Genomic DNA, 22,262 nt, shown 5'->3' with positions numbered 1-22,262 from the left:
ATTGCCAGACTAGAACATTTCAATGAGAAGTTTTCAACCAGTCCTAGTAAACTCTTAGAGTAGCTACTCAAGCAGAGCAAAATTTTTCGGATGAAATGTTCCCCCAAATATGCAGATTGGGGGTTAACCGAAACATGCAGCAAATTCACATTGAATTCGCCAAATTGTTCCAGCCAACAAAAAATTCTGAACAAACAGTTTCAAAACAAAACGGTTTGATTTTTTCCGTTAGCAACGGCTTCTCAGTCGTTTTAAAGGTGAAAAGTCTGAAGTGAATCAGTCCGCGCGACCCATCATGAAAGTCTCAAATTGTTTTCAGTTTGCCAAAAAATTCTCATTTGCGGTCAGCCTGAAATGAATGTGCATAGTTTCTATGGCGATGGCAGGCCCTTTGGGTCGGTTCTGTGTTTATACAGCACCAGGACCCCGCCTAGGGCTGCAGTGAACAGAGAGATAAAGTGACTTGCCCGCATCAAGCGGCTGAGAGGGGAACAGAACCCAGGTCTCCAGGATCCTGCCCGCTACACTGCCCTGCTGCCTTCACCCCTGCACACGGGACGCTGCCAGAGACGCCGAGCAGGGACCCGGGAGGAGAGCGCTCACCATGCCCGTTGAAATCCTTAGAGAACACCGGCATCCCCCGCGCCCGCTGAACTCCTCGGCCTGGTCCACCAGGGCCTCCTTCACCCCCTGGTAGCCCCACAACACCACCCGCCAGGAGCCCAGGTGCACCGTGAACACCGGGCCGTACTTATCCCGCATCTGCACAGATGGGGATGGGGGCAAAGGGGGTGAGTTTCTGAGCATCCGTCAGCGGAGGGGGGCTTGGCCATGGTAGCCTTGGCTCCATCTCCTTCCCTGCTGGACCGGAGCATGGAACTATGGCTAAACCTCCATATGCTAGAGATACATGGGACCACCCACCCATCTCTCCTGCTACGTGTCCTGCTGGCCATCCATCCCTCCTTCCCTTCCTCCATCCATCCATCCCTCCCACCTATCTCTCCTGCTACACACCCTGCTGGCCATCCATCCTTCTCACCATCCCTCCAACTACACGTCCTGCTGGCCATCCATCCCTCCCTCCATCCCTCCATCCCTCCCACCTATCTCTCCTGCTACACACCCTGCTGGCCATCCATCCTTCTCACCATCCCTCCAACTACACGTCCTGCTGGCCATCCATCCCTCCCTCCATCCCTCCATCCATTCATCCCTCCCACCATCTCTCCTGCTACACACCCTGCTGGCCTGTTCCCATGCCTCCTGTAGTTCTGCAGACCCTCCTCTCACACCACACCCCCCTGGGTTTGCCTCAGTCTCCCCCTTCCATCCAGCTCCCAGATCTTTCCCCTACTCCCTCCAGCTTCCAAGGGGTGTTATGATCCAGCTGGCCGGGCTAGAAAGCTCTGGGTTAATATGTCACTGCACCGGGTAATAGATCAATCTAAAGTCCGGTTGATTCAGTGTCTAACCACTGACCCAGGTACCAACCTCCTGGCTCCTGGGCTGATGGAGAGGTAGGTTAAAAGGCTGATCACCGTAGCTGCCTGGAGAAGGAGCCCTTGGGTAAGCCAGTGACAAGATTGTCTTAACGCTTTAGCTTCGGGTGGTTTTTCCTCTGTGATGTTAGCAAAAGCCAAGAACCAATTAGCCCACATGAGGCCTGGTTGTGAGGGACTCAGTCAAAACCCGAAACGAAGTCACTTTCCCAGGCTAGTGGGCAAGGAGACGTGTCATTTCCTATTGCGCTCGTGTTACTGGCTTCCGAAAACCCAGCTGGTCGTTGAACTGACCAATTCGCCCGTTTACGTTCGCCAAACCCCCAACCCCCCAACCTCCAAAGCTATCTTTGCCTTCTTAGATCTAGGCTTAGCAGAATTTTTCTTAGACTTCTGATGGATTATATTGGTGTTTCTTTTTAAGCATTTTTTTAATGTAAATGTTCCCAGTTGCTCAAAATGCGGGGTTTTAAGCATTTTCCCCTAGTTGTATCAATTTAAATTTTCACAGTTGTGGGAAATAAGGGGCAGGGAGGTCAGAGAGTGGGGAGAAGCAGACAACAATTACTTAATGACAATAGATGATGAGATTCAAAGCTCTAAGGTTTTATAACTAGAGCCCGGTGGATACCTGAGCCCAGCTCATGCTCCGAGACATTCTCACGCAGCCTCTTGCTGACTTTGCCTAGCTGGGAATTTGGATGTACAGGTTTTTTCATCGGTTTGCATGGGCGGCGAAATGGACGTTTAACTACACGTGCCAATAAAAATCTCACCATGCTGCCCCTTCGTCTCGCTTATGCTGCTAGTCGGGGTTGTTGAGATTGGTTCCTAGAACTCTGCAAACATCAAATTCAACTTCCTCGTCCTTTTCCTCCCAGAGAACCCCAAGGAAGGAACGTGACACAAATCAGCAGTCTGCTTAATGAGGGCTTGTTTTCTACCCTGTGTTTCTTCCAGGGGCTCATCGGCAGGGCTCAGAGCTCCTCTGGGTGGCCCAGGCTCAGAGCTCAACCCCGGCCAGCTGGCGGGGACTTGAGACTCCTCTGGACTGCGACGGGCTGGCTGGGGTTCGGGGCTGCACTGGCAGGCTGGCCAGCGAGAGTGGGGAGGCAGAAGGGGCGGTGTGGGGTGGGACCTTAGGCAGAAGGGGTGGGACCTTGGCTGGAAGGGGGGGCAGGGGTCTAGCCTCTCTGAAGTAGGGGTGACTGCACCACACATGGTCCTCGGCTTTATGGGGGGCTTTTGACGCGGGGCGCACTCTAGCGCGGGAGCAGCCTGAGTTCGTAGGGGTGGGGGATGTTCCCTAGCCCGCTCTCCACAGGGCTGGTGCCGAGGGTGCCCGGGTCGCCGAGCGGCTCCAAGGTGTAGCCCTGCAGGATGGCGGGGAGGAAGAGGAAGACTTCCAAGCGTGCCAGGCTCTCGCCCACGCACATCCGCTTGCCTGGGAGAGGAGACAGGATGGCAAGCGGGGTTAGAGGGAAACCCGAGGAGTAAGTACTGACGGGCGCGGCATAGCTGGGCCAGAGTGCCAGGTTCCAGCCCCAGCTCTGAGCGAGACCAGGACACAGTCAGAGCAGGGAAACAGGATGTCTGGGCTCCGGCCCCCCTGCTCTAACCACTGAACCCCACTCTCCTCCCAGAGCCAGGAGAGAACCCAGGAGTCCTGGCTCCCAGCCCCCCTGCTCTAACCACTAGGCCTCACCCACTCTTGAATGTGAATACACACCTCTTACCTGCAGAGAACGGCATGAAAGCATTGCTCTTCTGGAAGTGCCCGCTCCCATCCAGGAAATGCCCGGGGTCAAAGACATCCAGGTTTTTGAACTGACTTGTATCCCAGAGGACTGAGCTCAGCAAGGGGATGACGGTGGTGCCCTGGTAACAGAGAAAACCACCTGAGAGATGACGGGACACAGACAGGGCCAACACATCCTACCCCTTGACGTGGGCGGGGGGGAGCACCAGCCGAGCCCAGGGTCGTCTTCCCATCATTTCCATCCCACGGCCCATCCCCTTTTGCTAAGTGGTTGGCCTTCACCCTGCACACATCTGGTGAAGCAGAGCAACCGCCCACCTGTGCAGAGGATGGACACCAGCTGGGGACAGTCAGAGCATCGTGTGGGTCGCCAGCCATGGGAATTGTAGTTTGGTTGTTTCGTGTCCCCATTCTCCCCTATGGGCCAGGCTTTCCAGATGGACTACATCTCCCATGATGCACCATGGCTAGGGACACCCAGGATGCACCAGCTCTCCTCGTCCAAGCGGGGACACGGTGGTGCAACATGGGAGATGTAGTCTGACCAGCAAGCCCGGCTTATAAAGGAGAAAGGGAGCATAAGGAACCCAAACTACATCTCCCATGGTGCACCATGGCCAAGGACTCCCATGAGGCAGTGCCTCCCCTTGTCCAAGAGGGGATGCTGTGGTACACCATGGGAGGTGTAGTCTGATCAGGAAGCCTGGCCTGTAGAGGAGAATGGGACATGCGGCACTCAAACTACATCTCCCATGAAGCTTTGCAGCAGCCTTTTGGGATTGAAATGTCTCAGTTCTCAGCCCAAAATTTTCAGGTTTCAAATTTTTGCCCCAAAATTGAAATGTTCCCCAGTTTTCATCAAAATTTTCCACACACACAAAAAACCCAGTCCCCCCACCCCCATTTCAATTAACTCTGCTTTACCTCTGGCCAGAACCTTCCCTACCTCACGCCTGACGTGCCCGCCTCCCATGTCAAAGGTTCGGGGGGAGGGGGCAGCTGGCTGGACTCAGCACATGGCTTGAAGGGACCGAGGCTGCCAATCCAGTGCATCGCATGGTGGGTAACCGAGAAAGCCTGGGTGAAATGGTCTGGCAGAGTCATCCAAAGCCCACGGAGGGTCTTTCCATGGACTTCAATGGACCAGGAGCTGGAGGGGGCAGAGTTGGTCCTGAGACAGCAAGAGATCTCAGAGTTCCCCAGCACCTTGGCCCTGCCCTCGCCCTGGCACCAGGAGCCCGACCTTGGGGATCACGTATGCTCTGAACTGGACGTCCTGGGTCGTGATGTGCGGGAGGCTCATGGGGATGACGTCGGCGAATCTGTGCACCTCGTGGATCACGGCGTCGGTGTAGGGCATGTGGCTCCGGTCCTCGGTTGCCGGCAGGCGGGACCGCCCAATCACCTGGTCAATCTCCTTGTGAACTTTCTCTGCACCGAGAGGAACAAGACTGAGCCCAAAGGCTGGGGTGGCGGGAACGATGGCCTGAATCCTCCACTCGCACTAGCTCCCATACAGACAAAACCCCAGTGACATAGAAGATAACAGCCTACTATTGCTATCAGCAATGGAGTGACTCCAGATTCAAACTGGTGTGAGGGAGAGGGAACCCAACCTATCTCCACTGTATTTCTGCAGGCAACATTGCAGGTTTGGATGGGTACCGTTGGGCCAAGTTCCCAGGGGGTGTAATCTGGCATTGCTCCACTGGCCTCCATGGGGCCAGAAATCTGTGGGGCCACTAGACAGTCTGGCCCTTTCACCCTATTGAAACAGGCCTGGGACCCTGTTTAAGCTTCGTTAGGACTGCCTCCTGCTCAGGAGTCCACCACGCCCCATCCCAGTACGTACACGTACCCTCCACCCCCGTCCCGATTTCTCACACTTGCTGTCTGGTCACCCTAGCTCACCCTGACCCCCAGGTTTGCCCTCTTTGTGCTGCTCCTGCTCTCTGAATGGGAGAGTCTCGTTTCTCTTCTTCAGGGCAGGAGACCCCGTCCTCTCCATTGTGTCCCGGCTGGCTCTCCGCTCAGCGACGGCGGTCCCGTTCCTCTCACTTTTCCACCCGCTGATTCTCGGGGACCTGGTGCTTCTGCGACCGCCGTCACAACACCCCTTGGTGTTGCTTCGGGTGTCCCGCCGAGCCACGGCCCCAGTAGCCTGGCTGCCTCCTCTCCAGCTCCCTCCAGCTGGGGCCGCCGCGTCGTCATGCGTCTCTTGCTCTTCACCTTGCCCCGGGCTCTGGAGTGGCACCGAGCGCTCTGCTCCCAGGGGCACATCTCTGCCCTCCCCCAGGGCAGCTCCCGCTCTCCGGACAGCTTGCACCAGGGTCTTCCCCGGCGGCACCGGGCTGCTCTGGCTCCCGCCTGCTCCTCCTGGCGCGGGGCTGTGTGTTGCCAACCCGGCAGCTTCTGTCTCCAGTCCCGTCTCGGGATTCGCAGCCTGTCGCTGACCCGACGGGAGCCTTTCTCCTGTCGTCCTTTGCCTATCACAGCACCCTGAACTCTTAAAGGGCCCCAGCACACAACAGGGGTGAGCTAACCCTGGATACCGCTACCCTGAAAGGGGCAGCTCACCCCATCGCAGCCTGCTATTCGGCTGGCATCACTCACTGCAGCACCGAATCACGCCAGCCGGGGCCCGTGCCCCGTATTCTTATCAGACCTGAGCCCTGTCAGAAACACCCATGGGTTTCCCCTTCGCAGCACAGGGGAGAAGTGTGATCTCTGTGTCACAGATGGGGAAACCGAGGCACCGAGCAAGGCCAAGACTTGAACCCAGGGCCCCCAAGTCCCAGGCCAGCACCTTAGCACCTCCCCCCGCCCTACCTTTTATCTCAGGATACTTCATGAGAAGCAGGATCCCGCATTTCAGGGTGGTGCTGACCGTCTCCGTCCCGGCAAAGAACAACTCCAGCGTCGTCATGACCAAGTTCTCGGTGGTGAACTCGGTGTCGGGGTTCTGCTTTTCCTGGGGGGGTGGGCGAGGAGCACAGGGCTAAACAGAGACTGGGATGGTTCTTGGGGTACCCAGGACTGTGACCCCCCCCCCAGCCTTGAGTGACGGGGATCTTGCTGGTGCCAGCTAGGCATGAGTGCCCAAACAGCACCAGCCTGGGGTCCATCCAAGGCCTCTCCTCTGGGCTGGGCCCCAAGAGGTGGCCCCCAAGCCCCAAGTCCCCTGTGCTAGCCAGCCCCTGATGCCGACTTCTCATGGAAATCGCAGCCGCTCTGCCCCCAAAGCAGCAACCATTCACCGCTTTTCCCTTAAAGCACCCGGAAAACAGGCCACTGGGGAGCACTTACAATAAAACACGAGACGGTGGATTTAAGGAAGAACAGAGGCTCCATCAGAAGCAGGAGGGACCGACAGGAACCAGGGGTGACGATACAAAACAGCATCATCCAAGGCAAAGATCAGGGCCCCGTCATGCCAGGCGCTGCCCAGACCCCGGCCGAGATTAGGGCCCCGGCGTGCTGGGATTTCCCCGGGGTCACCCAAGGGGCCTGTGAGAGGGGGGCACTGAACTCAGATCTCCCGCCCCCTCGCCCAGGGCCATCCCTGGGGCTGCTCCAAAACCTGGTCCGTCTGGAGCAGGAAGCAGTCGATGTAGCTGTCGGGAGAGCTGGGGCCCAGCGAGTCCTGGGGCCGCTTCGCTCTCTCCGAGACAAGGCGCTTGAGGGCATCCGCGCCCATTGGGCGTGGGGCCGCCCGGCAGAGCGGCCAGGAGGGGCGGGAGCGCGTTGTAGGGCTGCAAGAGACGGGCACGGGGGGAGCTGGTGAGGGCACATGCCCAGCACCCAGGGGGTGGCCAGCAAAATAGGCAGGAGCAGCTGGGATCTCAGTGGGTCCGGACACCGAAACGGGGGGTCACGTGTCCAAATCCAGAGCAAAGAGAATCTGTCTGTGTGTCTATTCATCCATCCCGCCTCCCCCCACCCCTCTATCCATCCACCCATCCCGCCTTCCCCCCACACACCCCTCCGTCCATCCGCCCCTCCCGCCTTCCCCATGAATACCCCTCTGTCCATCCATCCACCCCCCTACACACCCCTCTATCTGTCCATCCGTCCATCCCTGCCCTCTCTGTCCATCCATCACGGGGGTGACTTTCACTCGGTCCCACCCTGGCACCAGCCCCACCTGGCCCCAGCGGGAGCTCAGCAGGCGAAAGTTCTGGTTGATGCAGCTCGGCAGGGTGAGGAACTCCTGGTCCTTGTAGCCAAAGCGGCTGCCGAAGACGAGGCAGCAGATGATGCCGGAGCCGGCGGAGCCCAGGAGGAAGGTGGGGTCGAAGGGCGAGCCTGGGGGAAAGGGGAGAGAGCTCCACAGGGCCCAGGGAAAGCGGATTCGTGCTGCAAATGGTGCTGGGACTTTCAGCACCACGGAGAGGGCAGGGGAGCCCCAGGAGCCAGGGCAATGGACCAGCCTGGGAGGCTCAGGGCCCACCCAGCCCAGAAATTCCTCCCCCCGCAGCCTTGGCCAGCTGCTATGGAGCCGCGAGACCCCGACCCAGGCGTGCAGGCCGCAAGTGGCGCCGTAATGTGTCTCTTTGCGGCCCGTGACGCTCCCACGCAGTGTGAGTGAATTAGTAACTGATCTCCGTTACTGACCAACCAGGAGACTTTTATTGTGTTAGTCCCCAATCATGTGATGAACCTGCATGAAGTTCTTAACTCATTTTCTGTAAGAATAATCTACAGAGCTATAAACGGAGGCTTTCGCCTGTCAGGCTGTTGAAATCTGATTCGATAGTGTACTTAATTCACACGGCTGTGATTCTCTTTCGCTAGTTTGACTCCCGAGCCGCGGAGGTCAGAGCATCTCCGGGCTAGAGGAAGCTGGAAGAGTGGAAGGTGCCCTGGTGGGCAATTCAGGAATAACTTGCAGAGGTTTCTTCTTCCACCCCATGGTTACTATCCAGTTGGCTTATGGCCCAAAGATTAATCATTATTATTAGGCGTATTACAGTAGCACCTAGCGGCCCCATCACAGACTGGGGATTCATCGTGCCGGGCGCTGCCCAGACCCCAACCAAGATCAGGCCCTGTCACACCGGGCGCTGCCCAGACCCCAACCGAGATCAGGGCCCCATTGGGCCGGGTGCTGCCCAGACCCCAACCAAGATCAGGGCCCCATTGGGCCAGGTGTTGCCCAGACCCCAACCGAGATCAGGGCCCCGTCGCGCCGGGCACTGCCCAGACCCCAACCGAGATCAGGGCTCTGTCGTGCTGGGCGCTGCCCAGACCCCGGCTGAGATCAAGGCCCTGTCGCACCGGGCACTGCCCGGACCCCGGCTGAGATCAGGGCCCCGTCGCGCCGGGCGCTGCGCAGACCCCAACCGAGATCAGGGCCCCATTGGGCCGGGTGCTGCCCAGACCCCAACCGAGATCAGGGCCCCATTGGGCCGGGTGCTGCCCAGACCCCAACCGAGATCAGGGCCCCGTCGCACTGGGCACTGCCCAGACCCCAAACAAGATCAGGGCCCCATCGCGCCGGGCGCTGGCCAGACCCCAACCGAGATCAGGGCCCCATCGCGCCGGGCGCTGCCCAGACCCCAACCAAGATCAGGGCTCTGTCGTGCTGGGCGCTGCCCAGACCCCGGCTGAGATCAAGGCCCTGTCGCACTGGGCACTGCCCGGACCCCGACCGAGATCAGGCCCCATTGTTCCAGGCGCTGCCCAGACCGCTACTGAGATCAGGGCCCCGTCGCGCCGGGCGCTGCCCAGAACATGACAGAGAACAGGGGTCCCTGGCACTTCAGGCACTGCCCAGGCACACAGTGAAAGATAGTTCCTGCCCCAAAGAGCTCCTAGTGTGAACAGACAAAGGACAGGGTTCTTATCCGCATTGCACAGAGTGAGGATACGAGGCCAAGAGAGATGCAGAGACCAGGAACTTGTGGCAGAGGCAGGAACCGACCGCGGCATTCTGACTCCCAGCCCAGAGCCCATCCGTCCTCCCTTGGACTTGCTCTAAACTTGGCTGTCTCTAATCCTGGCTGATGAACCGGTGGCTGGTCTCCTTCTCCACACGAGCCTCTGAGCCTGTGGCAGTGAGTTCCACCAGTTCACGGGGAGAAATCTGAGCAGAGAGCTGAGCAGATAGTAAACAGGCTGAGGCGCTTGGAACGGGGGCTCCGGCGACGGCAGGTGAGACAGGAAGCAGCTACCCTTTGTGTTCCCAAGCTCCCCTGCCAGGCGCTGGGCCTCCTCCTGGATCCGCCCCGCCATGCTCCGCTGCCCCGTGCCGAAGTTCCACCGCGTGCTGGGGGAGAACCGGCGCAGCTGCCGCCACGTTGGTGAAGATAAGCCCTGGGGAGTGGGGGAGGGTGAAGCAGGACCCACATGCAGGGAGGTGATTTCCCCTCTGTGTTTGGCCCCGGTGTGACGGCAGCCGGGATCCTGTGTCAGGTTCTGGTGCCCACGATTCAAGAAAGACGCTGATCCGTTGGAGGGGCTCAGCGAAGAATGATCAAAGGATTCGAAAACCCAGCAAAGAGCAGGAGATCCCGGTCTATCGGTACCGACACGGGGAGCAAATATTTAACAACGAGCGAGCCGAGGAAGGGCTGACACAACCCACGGGCTGGATGTTGAAGCTGGACAAATTCAGACTGGAAATAAGGTGTAAATTTTGAAGCATGAAAGCAATTCACCAGGGGAACCCTTTGCCAAGGGGCACAGCGTGTTCTCCAGCCCTGATGGCTTTACATCGAGACGGGCTGCTTTTCTAAAAAATCTGCCCTAGGAATTCAGGGGGGAAAGGGGGGGCAGGTCTCTGCCCTGTGCTATCGGGGGCCGGACGAGATGGGGTCCCTTGGAATCTACGACTCCCTCCTCTGGCTGTTCAGACTCTGAGTTCCTGGCAGCAGGGCCTGCCTCTCTCTGGGGGTGAAGTCCCGGAGGCAAAGCAAACCTCCAGCCTTCACTGGCCCCAAGGCAGGCCCCTGCCAGCAGCGACCATCCCAGTGCCCGGCCCGTGCCACTCATTGGAGGGGTTCGGTCAACCTCGTGCTGCGTTCACCACACTTGCCCATTCTTCCCCTTCGTTTCCGGCTGGAAAGGCCTCGGCTCCTTTCCTCCAGGAGCCGGGTGGGGAGAATTGGACGGGTCGCACGGAGAGCGGCCAGTTCCTCGCACGGATTCTCACCACTATTAGGTGTATTATAGTAACACAGAGGTCACCGGCCCCATGGAGTTTTGTAAGAGACAATCCCTTTGAATGGCCATGGAGGGGCGGGTCAGGTCCACAATCAGGCGATAACACCCCCACCTAGGTCACCCCTGGGGGGGCTGAAGGGGGAACCTTGGGGTCCGAAAGCCTGAACTTCCACTGCTTGAGCCAAACAACACCTCTGCAAAGAATCAGCAGCAGACTCAGAAACGTCCATCCTAGGCCCAGCCATGAGGAGGAGCTCACAAGCCGCGCTGGGTCCCACGTGGCCTCTGAACCCCGGTGTGACATTCTGTACCTTGGGGGAGCATGCTGTAACCCCCATTATTCCTCATGTCTATCTAACTGATTTGCATATAAAGCAGGCGGTGTGTGGCATCAGGGGACAGGCTCTGACCGGCTGAAAGTCACTGCTCTATCGAAACACGGTTATCGTTCGTGCATATGAAGTTCTGGGGTGGACTGGCTCTCCCCAGACCGGTTGAGCTGCCCGATCTGCACAGTGGCAGGAGAGGTAATAATGAGCCGCTGTGCCGCTCGCCCAGACTCTCGTGGTTACGGCCTGACCCGCTGGATCCCTTTATCTTCCCGCCTTGGCTGGAGCAGGCGTCTCCTGCCAGCGTCAGCGATGCCAGCTCGCTCCCTGGCAGCGGTTCAGTAGGGAAACGTCGTTCAAGAACGAGAGCCGTACGAATTGCATTACTGCTATTATATGTATTATGGTAGCGCCTGGAGGACCCAGCTAAGACTGAGGGTCTCATTGCGCTGTATATTGTGGCCCTTACCCAGCCCAGGTCTCGCTGACTTCCAGGCAGACTTCCCATTGGCTTCCTGCTTCACTTCCTGTTGACGCCCCATTGGCTTCCCGTTGCTTGCCATTTTACAGGTGGGGAAACTGAGGCACAGGCCAAGCCAGTGACGCTCCGAAGGAGTTGGTGGTAATTGGTCCTCCCATAGTGGCGGAATTCCTTATTGGTGAATAATGCCCCAGCCCATGGACACCCACCACATAAACACCTGTCAGCCCACTCTGAGTCCTTCCCTAGCCCAGAGATGAGGCAAACGAGTCCACCATGGAGAAGACACAGCGGGTCATGCTCCTTCAGCTCCAGTGGTGGCTTGCGAGCGAGGCGGTGGGTTCAAGCCCCGCTGAGGAGTTGTCCCAGGTGGTCACCATGGATGGCACAAGTGGGTAAATTCCAAATTTCACCATCCAGCAGAGTTTGCAATTATTTACCCAGAGCTGTGATGCAAAGAGGGGCGTTATCAGCAAGGCCCCCAGGGCGGGGCTATATAGACAGGGTTGTGCCAGCATCACCCAGGGTCTAACGCAAAGTGCAGCGGAGGAGAGAGGCCGGCTCCAGGATGGATTTCAGTGGGACCCTCAGCATCCTCCTGGCGATATGCATCATGTGCGTCTTCCTCCTCTTGACCCAGAAGAAGAAAAACTGGCACAACCTGCCGCCCGGGCCCACCCCCATCCCGTTCCTGGGGAACATGCTGCAGGTGGAAGTGAAGGAGCTGATAAAGTCTCTGCGGAAGGTGAGTCGTGCCTCAGTTTGCTCGTTATTATGGTTTGAGTGGCAGGAAAGTTTTGCGTCAGAAACGTGGCTTTTCATAGAGTCATAGAAATGGGCAGCCGGACGTGACCTCGGGGGGCACCTAGGCCCAGAACCTCACAGGCATCTGGGGGCCAAACCCTGGTGGAGCTCTGCGAAACACAAACCGTTTGTCACCTGGGCTCCAAAACAGAATGGTATTTGTCACACAGCTCGAATTATTATTAGCATCACAGGAGAACCCCGGAGCCTAGACTCTGAGAATGCCCCACACTGCTCCACCCACTAGACCCCACTCCCCTCCCAGAGCCAGGGAGAGAACCCAGAAGTCCTGGCTCCCAGCCCCCCCGCTCTAACCACTAGACCCAGCTCCCCTCCCAGAACCAGAATAGAACCCAGGTGTCCTGACTCCCCGCTGCGCGCCCTGACCACTGACCCTCGCAGCCCGGGGTTAACAGCCGCCTTCCTTTATTCCTTCCAGCTCAGCGAAACCTACGGCCCGATCTACACCTTTTACCTGGGCTCCCGGCCCTGCGTGGTGCTCTCTGGGTACAAGGTGCTGAAGGAAGCCCTGGTTGATAAGGCCGAGGAGTTCAGCGGCAGGGGGGACTTTCCGGCAGTGCAGATGTGGAGTAATGGAAATGGTGAGGCACAGACGGACGGACACACAGCTCCTGACCCCCTGGCTGTATTGCAGGGTCTGGAATCATACCACAGACTGGTGTGAAACCCCGGGGCAGGGATCACGGTCGATTCCCAACCATTTCCCCTTCCTGGGAGAGTGGTTAGTGGTTAAAGCGGGGGAGGCTGGGAGTCAGGATGCCTGGGTTCTCTACACAGGTCAGGAAGGGGAGTGGCGTCCAGTGTGTTGGAGTCGGGAATCAGGACTCCTGGGTTCTATCCCCAGGTCACAGACATGAGTGGTATCTAGTGTGTGGTGCATACGAACAGGCTAGATCAGACCAATGGTCCATCTAGCATAGTATCCTGTCCTTGACAGCCAGCTGCTTCAGAGGGAATGAACAGAACAGGGCAGTTATCAAGTGATCCGTTCCCTGTCGTCCACTCCCAGCTTCTGGCAGTCAGAGGTTTAGGGACACCCAGAGCATGGGGTTATGTCCCTGCCCATCTTGATGGACCTATCCTCCAGGAACTGATCTAGTTCTTTTTTTGAGCCCAGTAATACTTCACAACATCCCCTGGCAAGGAGTTCCACAGGTTGATATGTTGGGTACAGAAGTCCTTCCTTTTGTTTGTTTTAAACCTGATGATTATTAATTATTTCACCCCAGTTTCTTGTTAAGTGAAGGGGTAAACAACACTCCCCTACTCACTTTCTCCACACCAGTCATGATTTTACAGACCTCTATCATATCTCCCCTTAGCCGTCGCTTTTCTAAGCTGAAAAGTCCGTTTTATTCATCTCTCCTCATACCGAAGCTGTTCCAGACCCCTAAGCATTTCTCTTGCCCTTCTCTGAACCTTTTCCGATTCCAATCGATCTTTTTTGAGATGGGGCGACCACATCCGCACGCAGGATTCAAGCTGTGGGCGTCCCATGGATGGATACAGAGACAACGTGATATTTTCTGTCCTATTATCTGTCCCTTTCTTAATGGTTCCCAACAGTCTGTTCATCGTTTGACGGCCACTGCCATGGAGTGGCTGTTTGCAGAGAACTATCCACAGTGACGCCAAGATCTCTGTCTTGAGTGGTCACAGCTCATTGAGACCCGGTGGTTGTGTATGGAGAGCTGGGATTATGTTGTCCACTGTGCGTTACTTTTGCAATGATCAGCACTGAATTTCCTTTGCCCAGGGATCGTCTACGGCACCGGGGAACGGTGGCGTCAGCTGCGCCGATTTGCCATCACCACCTTCAAGAACTTCGGCATGGGGAAGAGGAGCATGGAGGAGCGGATCAAGGAGGAGGCCCAGTTCCTGGTGTCCGAGTTCCGGAAAACCGAAGGTTCCGTTCCATTCACGGATGAGCCGGGGGCAGGGGCAGGAGAGGGGCAGTGACCCGGAAACCCAGAGATCTGGGATCCAAACACTGCGTCCTGATCCAACCACTGGGGCTCTGCCCCCAGTCTGCACAAACCCAATTAGGTTCTCTGGTGGGTGAGCAGAGGTGGGAGCCAGGATGCCTGGGTTCTATCGTGGCTCTGGGAAGGGCATGGGGTCTAGCGGTTAGAGCAGGGGGAGGGGCCTAGGACTCCTGGGTTCTGCGTCTGGGTACAGCATGTTGTCTAGTGGGTCGAGCTGGGAGTCAGGAATGCCGGATTCCATTCCACTGATTCTGTGACCTGGCCTGGGTCAGTGCCCCACTCTGTGCCTCAATTTCCCCATCTCACAGACAGCGAGAACCCCTGCTTGCCAGGGAAAAGTGTGGCTAAATTACTGTACGGTGCTTTGAGATCCCTGGGGAAGGCTGAGGGCACAAAGCCTGGGGGTAACAGCAGGCCCTCACTCTCCCCTCTAGGCAAACCCTTTGACCCCACCTTCTTCCTGAGCTGCGCCGGCTCCAACATCATCTGCACCCTGGTCTTCGGGAAGCGTTTCGAATACACCGACGAGAAATTCCTCACCCTGCTCAACTTGATCAACAGCAACTGGAAACTCATGAGTTCCACCTGGGGGCAGGTGAGAGAGGATTCGGGATGGGGAGGCCCACCTCTCCTAGACCACCATACAGCCCTGAGAACCTCATTGGACAATTCCTGCCTCCAGCCCATATCTGGTGGGTGAGCTAGCCCATGTCTTTTAGACTCCACATGAAAGAAACACCAGCCCCTCCCCAGGTCAGGTGTTGCAGTGGCAAATCGCCCTCACAATTAAATGTTTGCTCGTTGTTTCCTGTCTGAATTTTTCTACCTTCAGCCTCCAGCCTTTAGATCTCACTCAGCCTTTGTCTGTTAGATTAGGGACCCCTCCGCTGTCCGAAATCTCCTCCAGTTGGAGGTACGTATGGACCATGCAGCTGTCGCCTCCTAACCTTCTCTTGGAAAAGCTAAACAGAGATGGCTCTTCCTCTTGCTGCGAGGCAGGTTTTCCAGACCGCAAGTCGTCTTCCCCTGAACCCCTCTCCAATTTCTCGACATCTTGTCCCCAGACTGGATACAGGATTCCGGTCTCATTCCTGCCCCATAGCACGGTTGCACGACCACCCTCCCTCTACTCGACATTCCTCTGTGTCTCCAGCCAGGGACCCCATCCCATTCTGCCCAGAAGCCCTTGATCAAGATTTGGCCAGAACAGCCATGATCATGCGTCCTGAAGCCGACGGCCGGTCTTAGATCTAGACACCGCTGCTGTCCCCAGAGGGGAACACGGTCCCCGGCTGTGTATCGGGAGAACAGAGCCACTAACAGTTCTATCACCCCCTCCCCAACGTTTCTTTCCAGTTGCTGTTCACGTTCCCCAAGATCATGAGACACGTCCCCGGGCCTCACAGGCAAATCTACAAGAACTACCTGAAGCTGGCCGCTTTCGTTGGCGAGCAGCTGAAGATGCATAAAGAGATCCTGGATCCCAACAACCCGATGGATTTCATCGACTGCTTCCTCATCAAAATCCAGCAGGTAGCCCGTCCTGGCCAGCAGGAGAGCCCCCCAAGCTGGCCACCCCCTGAACAATAGCAAAAAAGGGGGCTGCTCCCGGAAAACGAGACACACACCTTTAGCCCGGCCCCAAAGCCCAGAATTCCACCACTTGAGCTCCAGGGGCAATCCCGTTCTTTGGCAGCAGTCGTAAGCCGTTACCCACTCGCTGGGTCAGCCAAAAGAGGGTGCCTGGAGGCATTTCCCGTGTGTTGGATTTAAGCAGAGGCGGGTGAATTTGACAGCAGGGGACTCATGTCCCTAATTGTTCCTTCTTGTCTGACCTTCCTCATTTAGTGGAGTCGCAGTGGGAGATGAGTTATGAAGCTCACACGTTTTTTGGGTGGGCTGGGTGGGGGATTAAAAACTCTTTGGGATTGGCTGGCCCTTTTCCCCTTAATTTGAAAGAATTGGCAGATTTAGAAGGGGATCTGGAGGGGTGGGAGGAAAGAGACAATGTCCATGCCCCTGGGGATTGGCGGCAGGCTGAACGGAATCGCCCGAGTTGGAATCTGACAAGCCAGTGTGGTCGCAAACTACTTGCAAGGAAAACACCAGCTGCTCTCTCATGAGCACAAGCCATGAAGAGCAGAGCTGACGGCTGGTTCCGGGCCCGAACCACAAAAACACCCAGGGAAAAAACGTGGTTTGCGTCAAACCAAAACTGATATTTTTTAAATTGTTCCTTCAACCCCCCACCGTCCCTATTATTATTATTCGTGTAGTTTCAGGACATCTTTTGCCTTTTTTTTTTTTTAAATGAAAGTCCATTTTGAAATGAAAAATCGAAGGGAGCCGGGTTGGAAGGAACCATTTCTGGGGGGAAAAAACGTATTGTTTCTGGCTGAAACCATTTGCTGGATTAACCTAAATTTGCAAACAGTTCTGGTGCCCTGAAAAGTTGACTGTTTGCCTGTGGGGAGGGGACCTGTCCATCTCTAGTCAAGTTTTTATGACTGATCCAGTCAACAGCGCCACTGAGCCGGTCAGCTGTGACCCCGAGGGAGAGCGCCTCCCGCTAAGCCAACCGCATGCCAGAAAAGTCAGGAACATTTTCCTTTCAGCTGGATTTCGACCGTCCTCAAACAGGTTTATTTGTTTTCCTTCATAAAATTAAAGGACATTTTGAAACCAAGTCGTTTCAAGCCAAAACGAATGACACGCTGCGACTTTTCCCCCTCCAAAGTTCTCTGAACGCCCAACGTGGCGAAATCGACGCAAAGTGGCCGGGCGTTTCAGTGCGGCTTGTTTGCCAGATAAAAGTTTCAGCTGAAAAGTCTCACCTAGCTGTAGGAAATCTCCCACAACGGTCCGACTCTCTGGGGGTCAGACACCCCCGAGAGAATTCTATTACGTGGTGGTGTCTCGCACACACACACTCAGCATTCTTGCATCCTTCCTTCGCAGGAAAAGAACAACCCCAGCACACACTTCAATGACGAGACGATGTCTAAAACCACCGTGAACCTGTTCTTTGCTGGGACGGAGACCGTCAGTTCCACCTTGAGATACGGGCTCCGCATCTTGCTCCGACACCCTGAGATCGAAGGTAGCCCCAGGGCAGGGGGATGAAGAATTCCCACATGCCGGGATTATCCCAACGTAGGCGGGGGTGGGAGGTGGGAAGGGGGGCAGGAGGGGCTCACTTTCATAACTCACCCAAAGAGAGCTGCTTGTCAAACTTCCCCAGCCAGAGCTCCATGGGAGTCAATGGGGCCGGATCTGAGCTGGCGTCCAGGGGAGGCCCGGGTCCTTCGCTGGCGTCTCTGCAGACTGCAATGAAGGGATGTGGATCAACATCAGCGAGGCTCCTGGCCCTGGGGGCTTTATGGCGGGTGCCGCCCTTGTGCCAGCCTCACCCTGTCCCCTTCCCTCCAGAGAAGCTGCACGAGGAGATTGACCGGGTGATCGGCCCCCACCGCAGCCCCTGCATGGAGGACCGGAGCCGGATGCCCTACACAGACGCCGTGATCCATGAGATCCAGCGCTTCACGGACATCGTCCCCATGGGCGTGCCCCACACCGTCACCCGGGACATTCAGTTCCGCGGCTACACGCTGCCCAAGGTCGGTGGCCCAGGGCGGGAGGGCGCTCTGCCCCGAGCCCAGGGGAGCCTGGGGGCTGCTCTGACTTACACTGGGGAAGGATGGCTGCACGGGCTGAAATCACAGACTGGGAGGGCATCCCAGGCCCACCCCTTCCCCCAACCACACCCCTCTTCACTAGCCACGCCCCTTATCTGACCACGCCCCTTATCTGACCACACCCCTTTCACTAGCCACGCCCCCTTCTCAAACCACACCCATTTTCACTAACCATGCCCCCCCCTTCTCCAATCACACCCCTTCCCTCACCCCTCATGCGAGCTTTTCCAGCCACAACCCCTTTCTCCCCACCACTAGCCTCCTGACTGGCCACACCTCCTTTTCCCACAGCCACGCCCTCTTTCCTTCTGAAACCACACCCCCCTTTTCTAGCCACACCCATTTCTAGCCACACACCCCCGTCTCACCGCCCCACCTGCAGCAGGCCAGGTGGCAGGGCTCAGCCTGCAGGATGCGCCGGGTGCTGGGCGAGCTGACCGGGGGCAATGGCGCCCGCCCCACAGCCAGATTGCAGGGCACGTGGCCTCTCCACGCCATCGCCCCGACCTAGAGCGATCAGCCAGCAGGTGTGAAAAGTCTGGACACTTGTGTTTGGCGGTGGTTTGGGCCGGGGCGCGGTGGGGGGCGGGGGGGCAGCGATTGCCTCTCCAAGACAAAGTCCCTAATCCCGGGACGGGCCCCGTAATATCGGGGCGTCGGGGTCTCATGGCCGCACCTCCTGCTGGCTCCGCAGGACTTGAACATCATCCCGCTGCTGTGCACGGCCCAGGCCGACCCCACCCAGTTCAAGAACCCCACCTGCTTCGACCCCACCCACTTCCTGGACGAGAACGGGCGCTTCCGGAGAAACGACGCCTTCATGGCCTTCTCGGCAGGTAGCGCCGCCGGGACGCTGCGGAGCAGAAGCGTCTCCCATTGCTGTGGGCAGAGTGCGCCCCCCAGCCAGGACTCCTGGGTCCTCTCCCCAGCTCTGGGAGGGGAGTGGGGTCTAGTGGTTACAGCGGGGGGGGCTGGGAGCCAGGACGCCTGGGTCCTTTCCCCCATTCTGGGAGGGGAGTGGGATCTGGTGAATTGGTGCTGGGAGCCAGGACTCCTGGGTTCTCTCCCCAGTTCCACCCGTGACTCTGTTCACCCGTAGAAAACAGCCCCTTTCCCGTAGTCCTGAGGAGCAGCCACCTGTCACCGCGCAGGATCTCGCCCCCCCGGCAACTCCCAGGGACTCACTGCGGCCCCGTCCTGGGGCCCCGCCCGGACGTTTCCCCATGATACGCCCCAGGTGGACGCTCCCCCGTGGCGGGGCTCCCGGCTGTGGCCGAGGAAAGGGGAGGTGGGCGGCTGGGGTGGGGCGAGCCAGGCTCCGTCTGACGAGTGCCTCGGCCTCTCTCCCCCGCAGGGAAGCGGCTCTGCTTGGGCGAGAGCCTGGCCCTCATGGAGCTGTTCATCTTCCTCACCGCCATCCTGCAGAACTTCACCCTCCGGGCCCTGGCGGCGCCCGCGGAGATCGACATCTCGCCCGAGTCCAGCGGCTTGGGGAGCATCCCGCGGCCCTACGAGTTCTGCCTCCTTCCCCGCTGAGCCCTGCCTCCCAGCCCCAGCCCAGCTGCTCCCCACCTCACGCCCCAATAAAGTGACCTGCCTTTCACCCGCTCGCAGCCCCCTCAGTGGGTTTTCTTGAAGGGCTGAGCAGGGCAAAGCCCCATCGCGCCCAACGTCAGCGAGGCCACAGGAGCGGTGCTGCGCCCCCCAACGCTGAAACCATCCCTTGGGGATCCCCCTTCCGTGCCGGCCCCTCGGGGGGTCCCGCCCTCCCTTCGGGGGCGGCCCCGTGGCCTCCGCGCTGCTGAGACTGAGCCTCCGGGCTCCAGCCCCCACTGCTTCCCGTCGTGAGCTCGGCCCAGCGAGTCCAACCGAGTTAGGCTCCCATGGGGAGACCTGGCCATTCGTCTGGGAGCGCCGCAAGCTCCCCCTTTTCCAAGCACTCACCTGGGAAGTCACTCAGAGCTTTTCAACCCTTTGGCAGGGCAAAGCTGAATTACAGACTTCTTTGCGCTGCTGTATTCTGGGCCCTGTGTATCACAGAGCAGCCTTGGGGCTGCTCTAACTAGAGATGGCCTGTTTTTCCCCACTCACCTGGCGAAAATTTGACAAGGAGGGGGAGGGTGTGAAATGCATCATCAAAATTTCCCCACAGAAAAGTGTGATTTTGGGGAGGAGGGGATCAAAACCAGAAATATGTTGAGTCAGGGGTGCCTCATGGGAGTTGTAGGTCAGGTGGCTCATGGGCCCCATCTCCTCCATAGGCCTGTCTCCCCTGGAGGACTACATTTCCCATGATGCACTCTGGTGTCCCCCTCTGCTGAGAAGGAAAAGTTTCAGCCAGCCCAGGTTCTAACTCGTTCTGCCACTTGCCAGCCCTCGGGGAAGCGGTGAATAGATGTAAGGCTGTGTGCAGCCCCCTACACCAGGGGATGGGAGAAGGCACATGGACCAGCCCCACCCAAGAAGGGAGTCCTATGGGGCCATCTCTGCCCACCCTGGCACACCCTGGCTGTGTGGTGGGACACTGATCTCTCAAGGGCTTTGGGCTTCCAGCCGAGGCACCAGTGAGCAGAGCTGGGTGGGACTTTTTTGACAAATTGGTTTCCCCCTCCCGCCCCCCGCCATTGAAAAATGCCGTTTGGTCCAAAGAGCTGGTAAAGCAGGTTCGGGGCTGACGGGTTTCCCGACTCAGATAAAAGTGTCAAGGTTGGGAGCGGGGGGGATTTTGAGCTCAGCTAAAAGGTTCGACATTTTCTATGGGAACCAGCCCAGGAGTTCCTATTTTCCTTTCCAAATTGAAGCAGATTAGACCCCAGAAAATCAAAGTGCTTTGAAATGATTAAGCTGCTTTGATCAGCCCAAAGCAAAACACACAATTCAGCGGGTTTGGGGGGGTTGTTTGTTTTTTGTTTTTTCAGTTTGCAAAGATTAGTTGCAGGTTTCAGAGTAACAGCCGTGTTAGTCTGTATTCGCAAAAAGAAAAGGAGGACTTGTGGCATCTTAGAGACTAACCAATTTATTTGAGCATGAGCTTTCGTGAGTTACAGCTCACTTCATCGGATGCATACTGTGGAAACTGCAGAAGACATTATATACACAGAGACCATGAAACAATACCCCCTCCCACCCCACTGTCCTGCTGGTAATAGCTTATCTAAAGTGATCACTCTCCTTACAATGTGTATGATAATCAAGTTGGGCCATTTCCAGCACAAATCCAGGTTTTCTCACCCTCCGCCCCCCCCACACACAAACTCGCTCTCCTGCTGGTAATAGCCCATCCAAAGTGACCACTCTCTTTAAAATGTGTATGATAATCAAGGTGGGCCATTTCCAGCACAAATCCAGGTTCTCTCACCCCCCCCCCACCCCCATACACACACAAACTCACTCTCCTGCTGGTAATAGCTCATCCAAACTGACCACTCTCCAAGTTTAAATCCAAGTTAACCAGAACATCTGGGGGGGGGGGTAGGAAAAAACAAGGGCAATAGGCTACCTTGCATAATGACTTAGCCATTATTAAGGATCTACAACCTATCCTAAAGGATGACCCAACACTCTCACAAATCTTGGGAGACAGGCCAGTCCTTGCCTACAGACAGCCCCGCAACCTGAAGCAAATACTCACCAACAACCACATACCACACAACAGAACCACTAACCCAGGAACTTATCCTTGCAACAAAGCCCGTTGCCAATTGTGCCCACATATCTATTCAGGGGACACCATCACAGGGCCTAATCACATCAGCCACACTATCAGAGGCTCGTTCACCTGCACATCCACCAATGTGATCTATGCCATCATGTGCCAGCAATGCCCCTCTGCCATGTACATTGGTCAAACTGGACAGTCTCTACGTAAAAGAATAAATGGACACAAATCAGATGTCAAGAATTATAACATTCAAAACCAGTCGGAGAACACTTCAATCTCTCTGGTCACGCGATCACAGACATGAAAGTTGCGATATTACAACAGAAAAACTTCAAAACCAGACTCCAGCGAGAAACTGTTGAATTGGAATTCACTTGCAAATTGGATACAATTAACTTAGGCTTGAATAGAGACTTGGAGTGGCTAAGTCATTATGCAAGGTAGCCTATTTCCCCTTGTTTTTTCCTACCCCCCCCCCCCCCCGCTGTTCTAGTTAAATTTGGATTTATGCTGGAAATGGCCCACCTTGATTATCATACACATTGTAAGGAGAGTGGTCAGTTTGGATGAGCTATTACCAGCAGGAGAGTGAGTTTGGGGGGGGGCGGGGGTGAGAAAACCTGGATTTGTGCTGGAAATGGCCCAACTTGATTATCATGCACATTGTAGGGAGAGTGGTCACTTTGGATGAACTATTACCAGCAGGAGAGTGAGTTTGTGTGTGTATGGGGGTGGGGGGTGAGAAAACCTGGATTTGTGCTGGAAATGGCCCACCTTGATTATCATGCACATTGTAAGGAGAGTGATCACTTTAGATAAGCTATTACCAGCAGGAGAGTGGGGTGGGAGGGGGTATTGTTT

General features: G+C 56.9%; 2 protein-coding genes across 2 annotated transcripts; one reads left to right on the top strand and one right to left on the bottom strand.

Annotated features, from left to right (window-relative positions):
* Positions 1-4,236: 4,236 nt before the first annotated feature.
* Positions 4,237-9,495, bottom strand: LOC311511907 (cytochrome P450 2F2-like; the record flags this gene model as incomplete). The annotated part of the gene is made up of 4 exons (XM_084612838.1): positions 4,237-4,692; positions 6,091-6,232; positions 7,406-7,812; positions 9,435-9,495. The coding sequence occupies 4 exons, from the start codon at positions 9,493-9,495 to the stop codon at positions 4,451-4,453; spliced, it is 852 nt and encodes a 283-aa protein (XP_084468964.1). The 3' UTR covers positions 4,237-4,450.
* A 2,308-nt stretch (positions 9,496-11,803) lies between these two features.
* LOC311511906 (cytochrome P450 2F3-like) lies at positions 11,804-19,276 on the top strand (the record flags this gene model as incomplete). Its single annotated transcript, XM_084612837.1, has 9 exons — positions 11,804-11,980; positions 12,479-12,641; positions 13,817-13,966; positions 14,480-14,640; positions 15,402-15,578; positions 17,004-17,145; positions 17,475-17,662; positions 18,435-18,576; positions 19,095-19,276. 9 exons carry the CDS (start codon positions 11,804-11,806, stop codon positions 19,274-19,276), a joined length of 1,482 nt encoding a protein of 493 aa, XP_084468963.1.
* Positions 19,277-22,262: the final 2,986 nt, after the last annotated feature.

Source organism: Lepidochelys olivacea (assembly GCF_965140295.1).
Source record: "Lepidochelys olivacea isolate rLepOli2 genome assembly, chromosome: 23".
In the NCBI taxonomy this organism is placed as follows: Eukaryota; Metazoa; Chordata; order Testudines; family Cheloniidae; genus Lepidochelys; species Lepidochelys olivacea.
Note: the sequence above shows the minus strand (reverse complement) of the source record. Positions and strands in the feature narration are given on the sequence as shown.